The sequence below is a fragment of the Polypterus senegalus genome, chromosome 12 (assembly GCF_016835505.1).
Source record: "Polypterus senegalus isolate Bchr_013 chromosome 12, ASM1683550v1, whole genome shotgun sequence".
NCBI lineage: Eukaryota > Metazoa > Chordata > Cladistia > Polypteriformes > Polypteridae > Polypterus > Polypterus senegalus.
In genome coordinates, this window is record NC_053165.1 from 9,104,587 (window position 1) to 9,121,326 (window position 16,740).

At 46.4% G+C, this 16,740-nt stretch overlaps 1 protein-coding gene across 2 annotated transcripts in view; it reads right to left on the reverse strand.

The window, feature by feature from the left end:
* Positions 1–16,740, reverse strand: part of fgd5a (FYVE, RhoGEF and PH domain containing 5a) — a 181,626-nt gene that overhangs the window by 146,279 nt on the left and 18,607 nt on the right. For both annotated transcript variants that reach the window (XM_039773630.1, XM_039773631.1), the window contains exon 2: positions 949–3,688. In XM_039773630.1, coding sequence (XP_039629564.1) covers positions 949–3,688 — 2,740 coding nt within the window. The remainder of the gene's footprint in view (positions 1–948; positions 3,689–16,740) is intronic.

Here is a 16,740-nt window from a genome sequence, read left to right on the forward strand (position 1 = left end):
CTATCCGAAATGAAATGTTAACAAGTTTAATCCTTAATACACACAGAAATAAATATCAAAATAACTGAAATATCGAAAGAATCCTCGTTCCAAATTTGCCCCCGTTGGTGTTTCCCACACGTCCGCATTCCCCACCACTGATCGCTCTTCACACTCTACTTACTCTTTTGACCGATTTAAAAACCAACGCGCCCAGCATACAATAGGACTGCGTACACGTTGGAAATGCAGACGCGCTGCAGTCAACTAACGGTGGACCACCGGCGCTTTAGCAATGTTGTGACCCCAACCAATGGCTTCATATTCGGAAACACCCAAGTGGCTTCGATTCTTGTAACTTCATTAAACAGATTTGACTTGACCACATAAAAACGTACCATTCTGTCATCATGGGATGTAAAGGGTTAGTGAAGAAATGAAAACTATAACGTCAAATTGCAAACCATTTTTATCATAAAATAGTAAAGTGAAGACTTTAAACTTACACTGTAAAATTGATAAGGCATTGAATATGAAACACAGGGTTAGTTATAATACTCGTATTTTTTGGATTAAATATAGAGCAACAAATGATCCATTGTTCATTGCAGGTGTCCACAGTGGCAGTTAAAATATCGATATTTACGGGTTAGTAGTTAATAACCTGGTACATTGGCTCATTACTCTCAACTGGAACTGTCATGTCAGATGTGACAAGCAGATTCCATTGAAATGTTGCGACACGTGTTTTGTTCAGAAGCCCATCTTTCAAGGTCCCACGATTTTGTTTTCTCACATGATGAATGAATGCACTTCCGTGGTGAGACAGACCATCATCAAAACCGTGAATTCTGGTCTATTTTATACGAAAAAAAAAATAAGCAAGAAACATTTGTACGGCGTCCCGTCTCCTTTTTTTTACCGCGTCAAAAACAAAGCTAACAGGTCTTACATAACAGTTTACAGTACCTTTCAGTTTCCTGGTCGGGTGTTTGAGGTTTGCTTTCAAAAGTGGTAAAGCTGCTCATGTCAACATATCCATCGTTTTCATTGGCAGAAGAGAGGGCCCGGCTGGGATCCTCAAAAAATTCTGTAAACGTTCCAGTTCTGGTTGGTCTCCTCGGAGGAATCTGAATGTTTTCGTAGTCAGAGTTTATTGCCGGAATGTTCTCGTAATCGGACGTATCAGCATTTGGAAACGAAATAGACCTGGGCTTTGTCAAGGGTAGAGGCATGAACGGCGGCCTGGAGCGGTCCTCAAAGGATTCCACTCTCGCTACGCTCCTGCTAAACGTTTTTGGTGTCCCTTTTCGTTTGCTGTCCTTGTAGAATAGAAATGTCGATGGCGAATCGGATGCTCGTGTTTTTCCAGACCGGGAAACTGGCTTAGGAGAGCTACCGATGCTCCGTCTATCCATGTCAAGAATTCGTACAGGTCCGTGATGGCTCGATTCGGATGAGGAACGAGAAGAAGAAACGTTCACGTCCACGTGAACTTTGTTTTCGGTTTTCTTTTTGAACGTGAAAGTCAGAAATCGTTTGAACGAAGACTTTTTCTTTTTCTGTTTGTCCGGCGAGTCGCCTTCTGTTGAGAGCGACGGGGTACTTTTGTTTATGGGTTTCTTTGTGATGTACGCCAGTTCAAAGGGCGGTGGAATGTCTACCACTGAGGATGGAGTTGACATTCCGCTAGAAGGGTGATTGCTTCTCTGGGAAAAACTGCCCGAAGACCCGATAAAACAAGGCAGGGATAGATTGTCCTCTTTCCTTTTTATTCGAAAATCCTCCGCTAAGGAGCCATCGTTTTCTCGATAAACTGACATTGGCATATCACGACCTTCTACCGAGTATGAGCGGGGATACAACATAAAACGCCGTGACTTAGGAGTGCTGCCTCGGCTGACGTCAAAGCATTCACCTTCACTAAATGGTTGGCCGTATTTATCCAAGGACACGGTACAATATTCGTTGGTGTGGTTTGGATCGGACTCTGGACCACACTCCTCCGGCACAGTCTCTGGCACATACCCAGGCATCTTGGCAGAAAGAGATCTTGTTCTTGTCACAATGCTTTTTCTGTCCGTAGTGAAATAGCTCAGATTGTCACCATCCATGTCCGGCCCTGCTTCTTCATAGACATGTTCCTCACTGATCGTATCCTCCGCTTTTTCTAGTTCTGTTCCTTCGTTGTAGGGAACTATGAGACCTTCAAAGTCCATGTCATCATCTGTTACTGCTTTTTCTTGAGAATACTCATCCACATTGATGGTTTGCATCACTTCAGGTAAAACAGTCTGAAGTTCATCATCGTCCTCCTGGTGGCAAGTCTCAGAATGGGTGATACCATAGTACTCTGAGTCTTTTAGGGTTTCTGAAACCGTATCATTGCCCATCGAGGGTGGAGTAGAAGGTAACAAATCAGTATCTTCTGCATTTTGTAATTCCACATATCTTCCACTTGTCAGAGAGATTCCATCTTTTTCAGTCTCAAGCGACAGTTCTTGGGTGGATACCTTATCCTCATCTCCAGATTCTATAGTTGTGCCCTCTGGTGTAACATGGATCTGTGAAAACAATATGTTTTGTTCCACTTCTGAAAGACTACATAAAGACACCTTCTCTCCTAGAAGTTCAGCAGCTCCCTCCTCTGTCACATCATTGGATTGGTTTTCCTCTTCTGAGTAGGAAATTGCATCTGTGGGTATGATGGGACTGTTCTGTCTGACATTGATGAGGGAACCTTCTCCTTCTTCTCCTTCTATTTCCACTTCTTCCTCATCTTGCTGGTGTTGCTCATGCGCAAACAAAACATCAAGCGGATCCCGAGTGTCCACTTCCTCTAATGTTTGATCCTCACCCATGTCGATGAACTCGGTGCCAACCTCCAAAGAGTCATAAGGTGGATCTCCACTGCTGTAGTGTTCTTCATTTACTAGGTTAGGATTTTCACACACATCTTCTGGAAATCCTTTGGCATCACTCTCTTCTCCCTCAGTCCCATTGAAGGTACTGCTGGAAAATGCTGGATCATCTTCACAGTCAAGATCGGCCTCTGCTGAAAATCCGCTGCAGTCGTCACCCTCCTCCCCATCGACATCGGCGTCAGGTATGGCATCCTCCGATATCCCAGCCTCCAAATGCTCACAGTCACTCGTGTAGTTGGGCTGCATGGAGTCCGTCTCGTCCTCGCTCTCTGGTTCTTCAGTCAGGGCACTTAGGCGTAGTTCACTTGGCTGAATCGATTGCCTCTCGTCAGCACTGTCAAAGTGATCAAATTCCCTAGTTTCACACTCTTCGTCTTCTTCTTTATCCTCTCCCTCATCCCCATTTTCTCCAGGAGACTGCACATACAGCTGCGAGTCATCATTTCCAAATTCGTCTCCTTCGTCGTTCAGCCCCTCGTCGTCTGGATACATGATGTACCCATCCTCTGAGATTGGAAAATCATCCAGATCCGAGCAGTTGTTGAATTCCTCATCAATCTCCTGTGTGGAGCACAACAGCTTCCCGTTAATGCATCGGTTTAGGTTGTTGTTCTTGTAAATGGAGTCCTTCTCTTCTAATGTTTCCTGCAGCTTTGGCTTGGGAGGAATTGGGGGCCTTGGACCTCGGACATTAGATGATGATTTAGACATCAGGGATGAAGGCACCTTCGATGACCGCTGGCTGAGTGTCTTTGGTTTTGGAGCTAGAGGGGGCTTCTTGCAATCTGAAACACAGAATAAAAGCAAAGGGTTAAACATCGTTAAGACCTCTTTAACTCTTAACATGCCGTCCACAGATCCATCTTCTTAAGGATTATGGTTTTGAGTTAGTCATGCGTATACACAAGGGTGGCACAGATTGGCACTGCTGACCCTCAGACCCAGGCATCCTGTGCCCCATCACTCCATCTACTTTATGACTGGGATTCCAGTTTTCCTTCTGCGTCCTCAAAGAGGTTTGTATTACGGTTAACTGGCGAACTAAAGTTGGTATTCTATGTGCATGAGTGGTCCTTGAGGTGGACTGGCACCCTATCCAGGCCTAGTCAAGCCTTGCATCCTATCCTGTTCAAATAGACTTCTGTCTGAATTTAAGAATATTATCTTATGATTTATTAGCCGTGCAACAGGCGACATTGGAAAGGGGTGTGTGGCGCTCCTGATATCACTGTGAAAGGACGAAGGTCCAAGTCTTTAGAGTCCTGGTGCTTCCTGTTTGTGAGACATGGACGCTATCCAGTGACCTGAGACAAAGACTGGACTCCTTCATGTGTGTCTCTTTGGAGAATCTTTGGGTCCCGCTGGTTTGACTTTGTGTCACTCACGGAGTCCCAAATGAGACACATGACCTGCATTGTGAGGGAGCCTCAGTTACAGCACTACAGCCATGTGGCGCCATTACCCGAGGATGATCCTCATTGTTGAGGACCACAGTAGCGGGACCAGGCCAAGGGGACGCCCACGTAATACCTGGCTGTGGCAGATAGATAGGGTGGGACTGCACTGCCTGGGGGGGTTGCCAACCAGGATCCTAAGCTGTTTCGTCATGTGGTGGGTGCGACAACGTGCTGTACCAGTGCATGCTCCCCAACCTGACCTGACCTGACCTTTATTAGCACAAGAAAACATAAACTATACTCAAAAGACAATCCCAGCAGCACTGAGCTCAAAGTATGGGATGGGGCACCAATTCACCAGTGGGCACACTCATATACACGTGGAATCCCATTGTAAAGAAATTCATGAGACCATAAAAATATTTCATATTTAACAAAAGTTTCATTATCTCTCTCTCTCTATATATATATATATATATATATATATATATATATATATATATATATATATATATATATATATTGTCAGGGATGCCAGGGGCAACGACCTGGCTGGGACGCTGTGAGGGACCGGAAGAGGGTCAAAGCCCACCCTGGATCATGTGGGGGCCGCCTTCCTGGTTGCTCTGGGGGCCACGGGTACAGGGCATGGAAGCTCCACCCTGTAGGGGCCCGTGGTCACTGCCAGGAGGCGCTCCAATGCCTTGGGGACCTGTCACCCCAGCACTTCCGCCACACCAGGAAGTGCTGTGGGGAAGATTTAGGACGGCACCCGGAGAGCTGCCAGGAGGACAGCCGGCACTTCCGCCACGCCGGGAACACCTGGTGCTCATCCGGGGACTGTATAAAAGGGGCCGTCTCCATTCATTCAGCGCTAGAGTCGGGTGGAAGAAGGACAAGGCAAGAGAGGAGAGTGGAGGCGGCCCGAGAAGAAGGCATTTGTGGCCAGGACTGTGTGTGTTGGGGTTTGTGCACTTACTGAACTGGGTCTGAGTGACCAATTAATTGTAAATAATTCTGTAAATAAACGTGTGGTGGTATTTAACAACATGTCCACCTGTCTGTGTCCCGGTCGGCTCCACAATATATAAAATCCAACAACAGGTCACTCATTAAGCAAAGGGTTAGAATGAAAACCTGCAACCACTGCGGCCCTCCAGATTGAGACCCCTGCTCTAAGGCGTAATTAAATTAAAAGGCACAATGAACAGCTTTTCTCCAGCCTGATTACTGGTTTGTCCTGTTAGAGGATAAGTTGCTTTCTTTTAATTAAGATCTTTAGAACATTTAACGGCAGGCTCGGACCTGCTCTTCCTGGCACTCTTCTGGTCTGCCACAGCGGTGACTCCAAGCCGCTGGTGTTTGTCTAATCCAAAGATGGGGGGCTAAAGCGGGATGACTGGCCCATTCCCCCCCATATCACAGCTACTATCTCATCTGCGCGAGGGCTGAAGTAGCAATACTAAGCCTTGAGCTGTGGCAGCCTACGATTACACAAGGGGCATGTCGATGGCGTGGACCAGGCGCTGACATTCTACCACGTCACGCTCAGGCGATGGAAGTAATATGATAAGAAAAATGTGCAAAGAAACACGCGTCTACTGTCCCCACTGTGACGTCGGACTGTGTGCTGGTCACCGGCTCAAAACGTGTCACGCGGAGGAAGTGTGCTAAATCTGAACCAGTTCAGCGGTGGACACTCGACAGCCCTTCCCTGCTGTATTTATGTTGACGTTTTTGGCATTTGCACGTTTCTGTTACTCGCAATAACCTTTTTTTTATCGTTGAAAATAATTCTCGTTTATCTAGGGGGGTAAACAAAACACTAAGGAGGCGACCATTCAATTGATTTTTTCCCTCCTTCCAAATCGTTTCGTTCATTTTCTTCAAAGCACAGGCAATGGCTGGAGGTGGATTGTCCCTCGCCATTGTGTCTCCGGCAAGTTGTCAGCGGCCCTTGAGTGAATGGGGCGCACGCTGGTTTTGCACGCACTCACCACGCCGGAGAGATAAGGAGCTGCAAAGCCCATTGAGCTGCAGACGGTTGCGTTAGGAGGCGGATTGATTAGTCTGACTGGGAATGTCGCCAGGTCACCTTGGGCAGAGATATCCTCTCCTCCTGTGCCGCAGAGAGTCCGGGCCCTCACTTGAACATCTCACTCCACACACGCATTGTAGGACCTGCCATCCCTGCGCTGGCGGACTGCCATGAATGTTCTGATCCACGTGAAGGAGTGCCCCCTACTGGCCCTCCACCTTGAGGGTTTTTTTTCACAAGGGGACGCCCCATTGAAGTGTTGACTTGCCTCCGACCCCAGAGGAGATCAGGCTACAAGATATTACAGCTGCTGGCTCTTGCTAAATTATATAAATTACTCCGATTAAGACTAAGCCGACAAGTGTCTCGAATTTGTTCATCGCATGCTGCTGAAGTGATTAGCAGAGTAGACGCTGTGCGGGCAACATCCTTAGCACAGGAGGCTGGGGTCCGGAGGTGGACCGGGAGAGTCCCATGAGCGATGCGACAGATACAAGCATTCTCAAATCTGCTTAGTCCAGCGGAGGGACACATAGGAGCCCCCTGACAGCATCGGGTGCAAGGCAGGAAGAAGTCCATCGCTAGGACACATAGAGACACCCACCCAGCCAGCCACCCGAGGGCCAATCGGGAGTTGCCTGTTAATGAAACCTGCCAGTCTTTGGAGACGTGGATGGAAAACACAGGCGGACACGGCAAGCATCAGTAGAGAGCTCTGGATTGGAACCCAGGATCTGTCAGGTGTCTGTCATTACTAAACACTCTGATACCAGCAGCATCCATCCATTATCCAAACCACCATATCCTAAATACAGGGTCATGGGGCTCTGCTGGAGCCAATCCCAGCCAGCACAGGGTGCAAGGCAGGAACAAATCCCCAGCCAGGGCGCCATCCCACCGCAGGGCACACACACCAAGCACACACAGGGACAATTTAGGATGGCCAATGCACCTAACCTGCATGTCTTTGGACTGTGGGAGGAAAGCCACGCAGACACGGGGAGAACATGAAAACTCCACGCCGCCCCTACCAGTAGCATTTAAGGTAAAAAAAAAAAAAGGCTGAATTAGCGTAAACCACCCAAATTCAGGGTAGAAGTACAAAATAAACAAGAAGAGCTGTGTCAAATATGTGAAATAATAAAATGTGTGCTTCAATGTAAAAGTTTAAAGTCTAAAAACTTCTATTACAATTGAGAATATTTCACGTTCTCACCCTCTAACCTCGGCAAACTGACCTGCACTCGTGGGTTTCCTATGAAAAAGTGACAGGTAAACAAAGTGACATATGGCAGAAAGGAAAAGAAGACTGGTGACATCTGCTGAGCGTCAAGAAAATCACAGGAGCCGATGACATGATTAAGAACTCCTTTGGAGGAGGAAGAAGAGGAAAAGGAAGAAGGGCCACTGCTTTCAGATCACTACAGATGTTCCAGTAGCACACAGAATATACGAGGAAACCACAAAAACAGGCAATGGCAATAAAACGATATGGGACAGGAGAATTTAAAGATGATTTTTGGGATTTAAAAATCCATAATGTACACCCGGAGGTTAGAACATTAGAACAAAAATCTGGACAAAAACAAGCCCAACAAAGCTCACCAGTCCTAACCACTTAATTGTTCTAAAAAAAAAAAAACCAGCTGAGTTTTGAAAGTCCCTAAAGTCTTACTGTCCACCACACTACTTGGTCGCTTATTCCGTCTATCGTTTTTTGTGTGAAGAAAAACTTCTGAATGTTTGTGTGAAATTCACCGTTCACAAGTTTCCAACTGTGTCCCCGTGTTCTTGATGAACTCATTTTAAAGTCACCGTCTCGATCCACTGCACTAATTCCCTTCTTAATCTTAAACACTTCACTCAGCTCTCCTCTTCATCTTCTTCTTCTTCTTCTCCTTAAACTGTAAAGACTCAGCTCTTTTAATCTTTCCTCATCACTCATCCCATGTAGCCCTGAATCAGCCTCGTTGCTCTTCTCTGGACCTTTTCTAGTGCTGTTATGTCCTTTTTGTAGCCTGGAGACCAAAACTGCACCCAGGACTCCCGATGAGGCCTCACCAGTGTGTTATAAAGCCTGAGCAGAACCTCCTGTGACTTGTACTCACCACACATCAAGACGCTATATAACCCGACAGTCTGTTAGTCTTCTTAATGGCTTCTGAACACTGTCAGGAAGTCGATAGCGTAGAGTCCACTACGACTCCTAAAACCTTCTCATAAGGTGGACTCTCTTAATAGATGGATATTAAAGGTACTATATTATTATATGATTGACAGACAGATTTCACGTGTCTGTGTGAACACAAACTTCTTTATGTTTTTACGAGATTTACCCTTCACAAGTTTTCAACTGTGTCCCCGTGTTCTTGATGAACTCATTTTAAAGTCACCATCTCAATCGACTGCACTAATTCCCTTCATCATTTTAAACCCTTCAGTCAGGCCTCCTCTTCATCTTCTTTTGTTTAAACTGTAAAGGGTCAACTCCAACAATCTTTCCTCATAACTCATCCCCTGTAGCCCTGAATCAGCCTTGTTGCTCTACTCTGGACCTTCTCTTGTGCTGTTATGTCTTTATGGAGACCAAAACTACACCAAGGACTCCAGATGAGGCCTCACCAGTGTGTTATAAAGCCTGAGCAGAACCTCCTGGGACTTGTACTCCACATATCAAGGCGCTATATAACCTGACATTCTGTTAGCCTTCTTAATAGCTTCTGAACACCGTCTGGAAGTCAATAGCTTAGAGTCCACTACGACTTCTAAATCCTTCCCATAAGGCGGACTTTCAGTTTCATCTCATTTTAAAGTCACCATCTCGATCCACTGCACTAATTCCCTTCATCATTTTAAACACTCAGGTCTCCTCTTCATCTTCTTCAGCTCTTTTAATCTTTCCTCATAACTCATCCCCTGTAGCCCTGAATCAGCCTCGTTGATCTTCTCTGGACCTTCTCCAGTGCTGTTATGTCCTTTTCGTATTCTGGAGACCAAAACTGCCCACCATACTCCAGATGAGGCCTCACCTGTGTGTTATAAAGCCTGAGCAGAACCTCCTGTGACTTGTACTCCACACATCAAGGCGCTATATAACCTGACAGTCTGTTAGCCTTCTTAATGACTTCTGAACACTGACTGGAAGTCGATAGCTTAGAGTCCACCACGACTCCTAAATCCTTCTCATAAGGTGGACTCTCGATAGATGGATATGAAAGGTACTACAGTATATGATTGATAGATAGATTTCAGATGTCTGTGTGAAGACAAGATTCTTTATGTTTTTACGAGATTTCCCCTTCACAAGTTTCCAACTGTGTCCCCGTGTTCTCGATTTCATCTCAAGTCACCATCTCGATCCACTGCACTAATTCCCTTCATCATTTTACTCACATCACTCCTGCCTCCTCTTTATCTCTGTAATGGCTCAGCTCTTTTAATCTTTCCTCATCACTCATCCCCTGTCGCCCTGCACTCTGCCCAAGTTGATATTCTCTGGACCTTCTCCAGTGCTGTTGTGTCCTTTTTGTAGCCTGGAGACCAAAACTGCACCCAGGACTCCAGATGAGGCCTCACCAGGGTGTTATAAAGCCTGAGCAGAACCTCCTGTGACTTGTACTCACCACACATCAAGGCGCTATATAACCTGACACTCTGTGAGCCTCTTTAATGGCTTCTGAAAACTGCCTGGCAGTTGATTGTCTCGAGTCCACCACGACTGCTAAATCCTTCTCATAAGGGGTGCTCTCAATTTTCAGACCGCCCATTGTGTATTCAGACCTCACATTTTCACATTTAATGACATTAAACTTCATCGTAATCTGCCCAGGCCTGTCTGCTGTCCAAGTCCCTCTGTGATGATTCAACAGTTTTCGAGATTATCTGCCAATCCACCTATCCTGGTATCATCTGCAAATGTAACCGGCTTGTTACTTATATGGGCTTGGAACCCCTGCAGATTTTATTTTTTTTCTTCAGCCGTCTGGGTTTTTTGTTTTTCTTTTCCCCTGTCTTCCCTGGTGGCACGGTGGCACAGTGGTTAGCGCTGTTGCCTCGCAGTAAGAAGACTTGGGTTTGCTTCCCGGGTGTGGAGTCTGCATGTTCTCCCCGTGTCTGCGTGGGTTTCCTCCCACAGTCCAAAGACATGCAGGTTAGGTGCATTGGCGGTCCTAAATTGTGCTTGGTGGGTGTGCCCTGCGGTGGGCTAGCGCCCTGCCCAGTGATTTCTTCCTGCCTTGCGCCCTGTGCTAACTGGGATTGGCTCCAACAGACCCCTGTGACCCTGTAGTTAGGGTATAGCGGGTTGGACAATGACTGACGGACTGTGTGTTACCTCTGTCCATCCATCCATTATCCAACCCACTATATCCTAACACAGGGTCACGGGGGTCTGCTGGAGCCAATCCTAGCCATAACATGGTGCAAGGCAGGAAACAAACCCCGGGCAGGGCGCCGTCGAAACCATTTATAGATATTAAAAATAGCAGCACCACCAGCGCTGCCCCCTACTGGACACCACTCTTAACTTCTGATGAGGTTCCTCACACCATCACCCTCTTCTTTCTGTGTCTGAGCCAATTCTGCACCCATCTACAAACATCACCCTGGACTCCAACTTCTTTTCAAAATCTTTGTCGTCCAACGCAATGCAGTGCTTTAGTCAGAATTAGGGAATGAACGCAGAGGCCTCAGGCTATTGATTGATTGATTGATTGATTGATTGATTGTCGAAGTTTCAGTCAGAGCAGGAGGCACTAGACGTCTCTTCTGGAGACCACTACAGTTGCTCACAGTAATGATTAGGAACAGAAAGCCGGTTCCAGGTGCAGTTTTAAGACGGCAATTAAAAACGTCTGGCACAAATGTTGAACGTGCCGTCATTGTCATAAATTGGTTGCTGGGCTCTTAATTGGAAGTATCCTGCCGAAGTAAACCTGATCAGACTCTTATTAGCTAATGACGATGAGCTATGGTGGCCGGGTTGTAGGGGGGCCATTGGGCTTTATGACACACTAATCAGGGGCAAGTGCTGACACCTGGCAGATCAGGAAAAAAAATGAAAAGACTTGTGAATTCGTGTGCGGGATGCCATCCCTGGGGGGGAAAAAAAATCATGTGCGGCTTTCCAAGAATATACAGTATTGTTAAAGGGAATCGATACTTTTAACTGTAATGCTCTACACCGCATTAAATATTTAGTTAAAATGCATTGACGATTTGTTTTATTGAAAGACTTGCACATGCGAAGCCCCTCTGGGAATGTTAAAAGTTTGAAATTACAAAAGATCCGAGGACCAGGCAGCCGGGACATTAAAATGTTTCATCCGCCGCCTATTGAATTTTTCATTAAACGATCATAAAATTCTAACAAAGCACCCGCCAGATCTCTCGAGGCCAGAAAATAAATAGTGCAACAATCCGCGTTTTCGGCGTGCACAAAATCAATGGGGGTACTGTGCTGAAATAGAAATGAATATTGTGCGATGCCCTGGGCCATCAGGGAAGGAAAGCAAAAAAATAAATAAATAAAAGGAGGAGAAGAAGAAGAAGAAGAAGCCGCGAGTGCGGAGGGAGAGCTCTGTCGGCCGCTAGCAAGTAAAAGAATAGGAAGGAGAGCAATCCGGAGAGCTCTCACCGCCGCCATTTGTAAACGTTACAAGACATGGGGGGCATTAGCTGCACAACCCATCAACAATTAGATTTTTTTTTTTTTTGGACTTAATAAAGCTGAATAATAAAGCAATAATGAAATTTAATATTAAAGTCGCACGGGAACCCTTTAATAGGGCACAGCAAATAGCGGCGCTGTGATAATGAGCCCGTTAAGCGCAATTATGGCTACCTCTTGAGAAAAAGGCTCTTTTTTATGAGAATAAAATCCCAAATTAAATATTATTGACCAAATTAATGGCCAATTTTACAGGGCACGGAGCCTCACTGCTGTCTTCTCATTATCAGAGCGCTCAACTTTAACTGAAGTTAAATCGGTGAAACTTTGCTCACATAAATGAAGGGAGTGTTTGGCATAAACGAAATTACGAGGCATGGGGCATGACACAAGAGGCTGGGGCCAATCTTGGCCTTAATAATAATAATCCATCCATCATCCAACCCGCTATATCCTAACTACAGGGTCACGGGGGTCTGCTGGAGACAATCCCAACCAACACAGGGCACAAGGCAGGAAAGAAACCCTGGGCAGGGTGCCAGCACACCACAGGGCACACACACACACCAAGCACAAGTTAAAAATCACCAATGCACCGAACCTGCATGTGTTTGGACTGTGGGAGGAAACCCACGCAGACCGGGGAGAACAAGTAAACTCCACGCAGGGAGGACCCGGGAAGTGAGCTCAGGTCTCCTAACTGTGAGTCCACAGCACTACCACTGCGCCACCACATAATAATAATAATTAATTATCATTTTTACTCGTGTACCACGTGCCCTCGTGTAAGACACACACCCTAATTTTTACAAAGAAAATCATGAAAATCGTTTTGCCCCGTGTACAACGCACGTTGTGATTGTATAGGAAGCAATTAGAGAGAGAGAGAGTGAGAGTCAGAGAGAGAGAGAGCGAGAGCGAGAGAGAGAGAGAGAGAGAGAGTGAGAGTGAGAGCGAGAGTGAGTGAGAGCGAGAGAGAGCGAGAGAGAGAGAGAGAGAGAGAGAGTGAGAGCGAGTGAGAGAGAGCGAGAGAGAGTGAGTGAATGCGAGAGAGAGAGCGAGAGAGAGAGAGAGAGAGAGAGAGAGTGAGAGCGAGAGTGAGTGAGAACGAGAGAGAGAGAGTGAGAGCAAGAGCGAGAGAACGAGAGAGAGAGAGTGAGAGCGAGTGAGAGAGAGAGAGAGAGCGAGAGAGAGCGAGTGAAAGCGAGAGAGCAAGAGCGAGAGTGAGTGAGAGCGAGAGAGAGCGAGTGAAAGCGAGAGAGAGAGCGAAAGAGAGCGAGTGAAAGCGAGAGAGAGAGTGAGAGAGAGAAAGAGAGAGAGTGAGACCGAGAGCGAGAGAACGAGAGAGAAAGAGAGAGAGAGGAGCGAGAGCGAGAGCGAGAGCGAGAGAGAGAGAGAGAGAGAGAGAGAGAGAGAGAGAGAGAGAGCCCAAGCAGAAGTATTACATTTCCTCGTGTATGATGCGCACCTGATTTTCTAATGCTAATTTTTGGGAAAAAATGTGTGCATGGTACACACATAAATACGGTACATTTATTTAGCAATTTTATGACCTAATCGAGGTGTTTTACGTAGACATTTGGGAACCACCTCAACCATCGCCACTGTGCGGCTTCAACTTGAGTGATGCGATGGCAGCCATTCTTGTCACCAGTACACTCTAGGGTTAAGAGAGACAGATAACCAATAGGAGACTAGTGATGGAAAAGGCTGTGCTTGGCAATTTAACCGGGACACCGGGAGGGGGCACCCTAATGAGGGATAGTTTATAACCACAGAGAGTCAGGACCTCCGTTTTAAGTCTCATCCGAAGGCAGGCACCAATTTTAACAGCACAGTTTCCCCCACACTGCATTGGGGCATTGGCACACACAGAACACAGGGTAGCACCCCCTATCTGGCCACATCAACACGTCACCAACTGTCTAGCCAAGCATTTACAAGATGGTCCTTCATCTAAGTAGTGGCCAGGCCTGAAACAGGTGGATTACGTGTTGTGAAATGCAGGTAGTATGGCTACTATAAAAATCTCCAGAGGCCTATGTCACCACATCCGTGCAGCCATACATGGTCAGGGTGAGGTGCCAGAGTAGACCTGGAGAAGGTCTCAGGACGTGCTGATGGGACTGCTTGTTAATATATCTGTAAGGGTGACCAGTTTTAACTGGCCGTTCAACTCTTTCTTTTAAAAGCGCTGCTCAGTTATCAACTTTTATATTAGGGGGTCTCAGCAGGTCAGTGTGTTATAAATACAAGTCATCATAACACTTTGAGTCCTGACCCTAAAGCATGACCAAGAGACCAGATGGACGTTGTAGTTTTCCCAGAGTGAGGGATGACACGTTAGGACTGGCAATCCAACTGGAGTTGATTTGGGATCCTTAACTGGTCAGAACGCCTGCATCACACAAGGACAGGGGAAGGCAGTACATTCAGGTCATTGTCTCCGACACCATATACTAGGTGGCAGCGTGCCTGGGCTATGATGCCCCTGCTGATATCCACGGGGCATCGCGGGAATTGCATTTCTTTGGGTAAGTCCTGAGGGTGCCACTAGGGGATGCTGAAGGGACTAGAGAGCCCCACTTTATAAGAAGTGCTCCCGAACCCCAGAAATACCTCAAGGTCTGCAATAAAAAGGGCCGCACTGCCTGTTCCAATCTAGGAGAGGAGACGGGTAACACTCACCTCGAAGAAGTAGCAGTAGCAGAACAAAAATTATAATTGTCAAACAAAGGCATTGCTTTGAAATAAATCCCTTAGATAGATAGATAGATAGATAGATAGATAGATAGATAGATAGATAGATAGATAGATAGATAGATAGATAGATAGATAGATAGATAGATAGATAGATAGATAGATAGATACTTTTATTAATCCTAAGGGGAAATTCCCATACTCCAGCAGCAGCATACTGATAAAGAACAATATTAAATTAAAGAGTGATAACAATGCAGGTATAACAGACAATAACTTTATATAATGTTAACGTTTACCCCCCCGGGTGGAACTGAAGAGTCGCATAGTGTGGGGTCTCCTCATTCTGTCAATGGAGCAGGACGGTGACAGCAGTCTGTCACTGAATCTGCTCCTCTGTCTGGAGATGATCCTGTTCAGCGCATGCAGTGGATTCTCCATGATTGACTGGAGTCTGCTCAGCGCCCGTCGCTCTGCCACGGATGTCAAACTGTCCAGCTCTGTGCCTACAGTAGAGCCTGCCTTCCTCACCAGTTTGTCCAGGCGTGAGGCGTCCCTCTTCTTTTTGCTGCCTCCCCAGCACACCACCGCGTAGAAGACGGCGCTCAACACAACCGTCTGATAGAACATCTGCAGCATCTTATTGCAGATGTTGAAGGATGCCAGCCTTCTAAGGAAGTATAGTCTGCTCTGTCCTCTCTTACACAGATCATCAGTATTGACAGTCCAGTCCAGTTTATCATCCAGCTGCACTCCCAGGTATTTTTAGGTCTGCACTCTCTTCACACAGTCGCCTCTGATGATCATAGGGTCCATGAGGGGCCTGGACCTCCTAAAATCCACCACCAGCTCCTTGGTCTTGCTGGTGTTCAGGTGTAGGTGGTTTGAGTCGCACCATTTAACAAAGTCTTTGATTATCTTCCTATACTCCTCCTCCTGCCCACTCCTGATGCAGCCCACGATAGCAGTGTCGTCAGCGAACTTTTGCACGTTCTTTGTTTTAAACCCAAGACTTGCCTGTGCCTTCGTGTTTGGGGTTTCGGACTCTGTGGCGCCCCCTGTAGATCACACCAGCTACGTCAGCATGCGCAGCATCATACAGTCATGGGCGCCATACTGGCTTAAATAGGAAGACAATGTTTTGAAAGAGAAGGACCAGAAAAAAATAATAATAATTCATATAACACCATTTAATAATTTAATATTGAATCTCTATATATATAAAATCCAACTTCTCTCTGTCTGTCTGCTTTTCACGACAGAAGAACTTAACGGATTTTGATCGGGTTTTTGTCTGTAATTTTCTTGAACATTCTGGTTGATTTTGCGACTTCTCTCATCGCGCTAAGTATCAGAGTTCACTTGCATTGAATCCGAATGACAATGTCTGAAAAGCAGGCTTTATCGGAACACTTGAGAGAGGGAGCACCCGGTGGGTGAGGTTCAGACACCCAGGGATACCGAAGAAAGGTGCGGGAGGAATGCTAAGGGGGCAAGAGAGGTTAGGACATGCAAGGATACCGAGGAAAGGTGCAGGGGGGAACGTCGAGAGTTTCCTTCAAAGACGGGGAGTATTCACAAGAATATGAATGATGATTTCACGATGGGTAATGGTAGGAGTCAAAAAGTGTACAGGAAGCGAGTAAGCTGCCTAGAAATGGCCGAGTCTGAGAAGTGGACTTTATGAGAACACATTTGAGAGATTGAGCACCGAGAAAAAGAGGTTCAGACACATGTGGATACCGAGAAAAGGTGTAGGAGGAATGCTGAGAGTCGCCTTCAAAAATGGGGAGTATTCACAAGACGGATATGAATGTTGTTTTCACAGAGGGTCACTCACACACCAGCCTCTGGGCGTGTACCTTGCCGCCGCTTAGCTAGCAAATGAGATTTTGATCGTTTTGGTTTTTTTTTTCTAGAATTTGCTTGAACATTCCGGTTGATTTTGCGACTTCTCTCATTGCTTTAAGAATCAGAGTTCGGTTGCAGTGGCGCTAATCCGAGACAGAGGCTGCAGGCCGAGGGGAGGGGGAA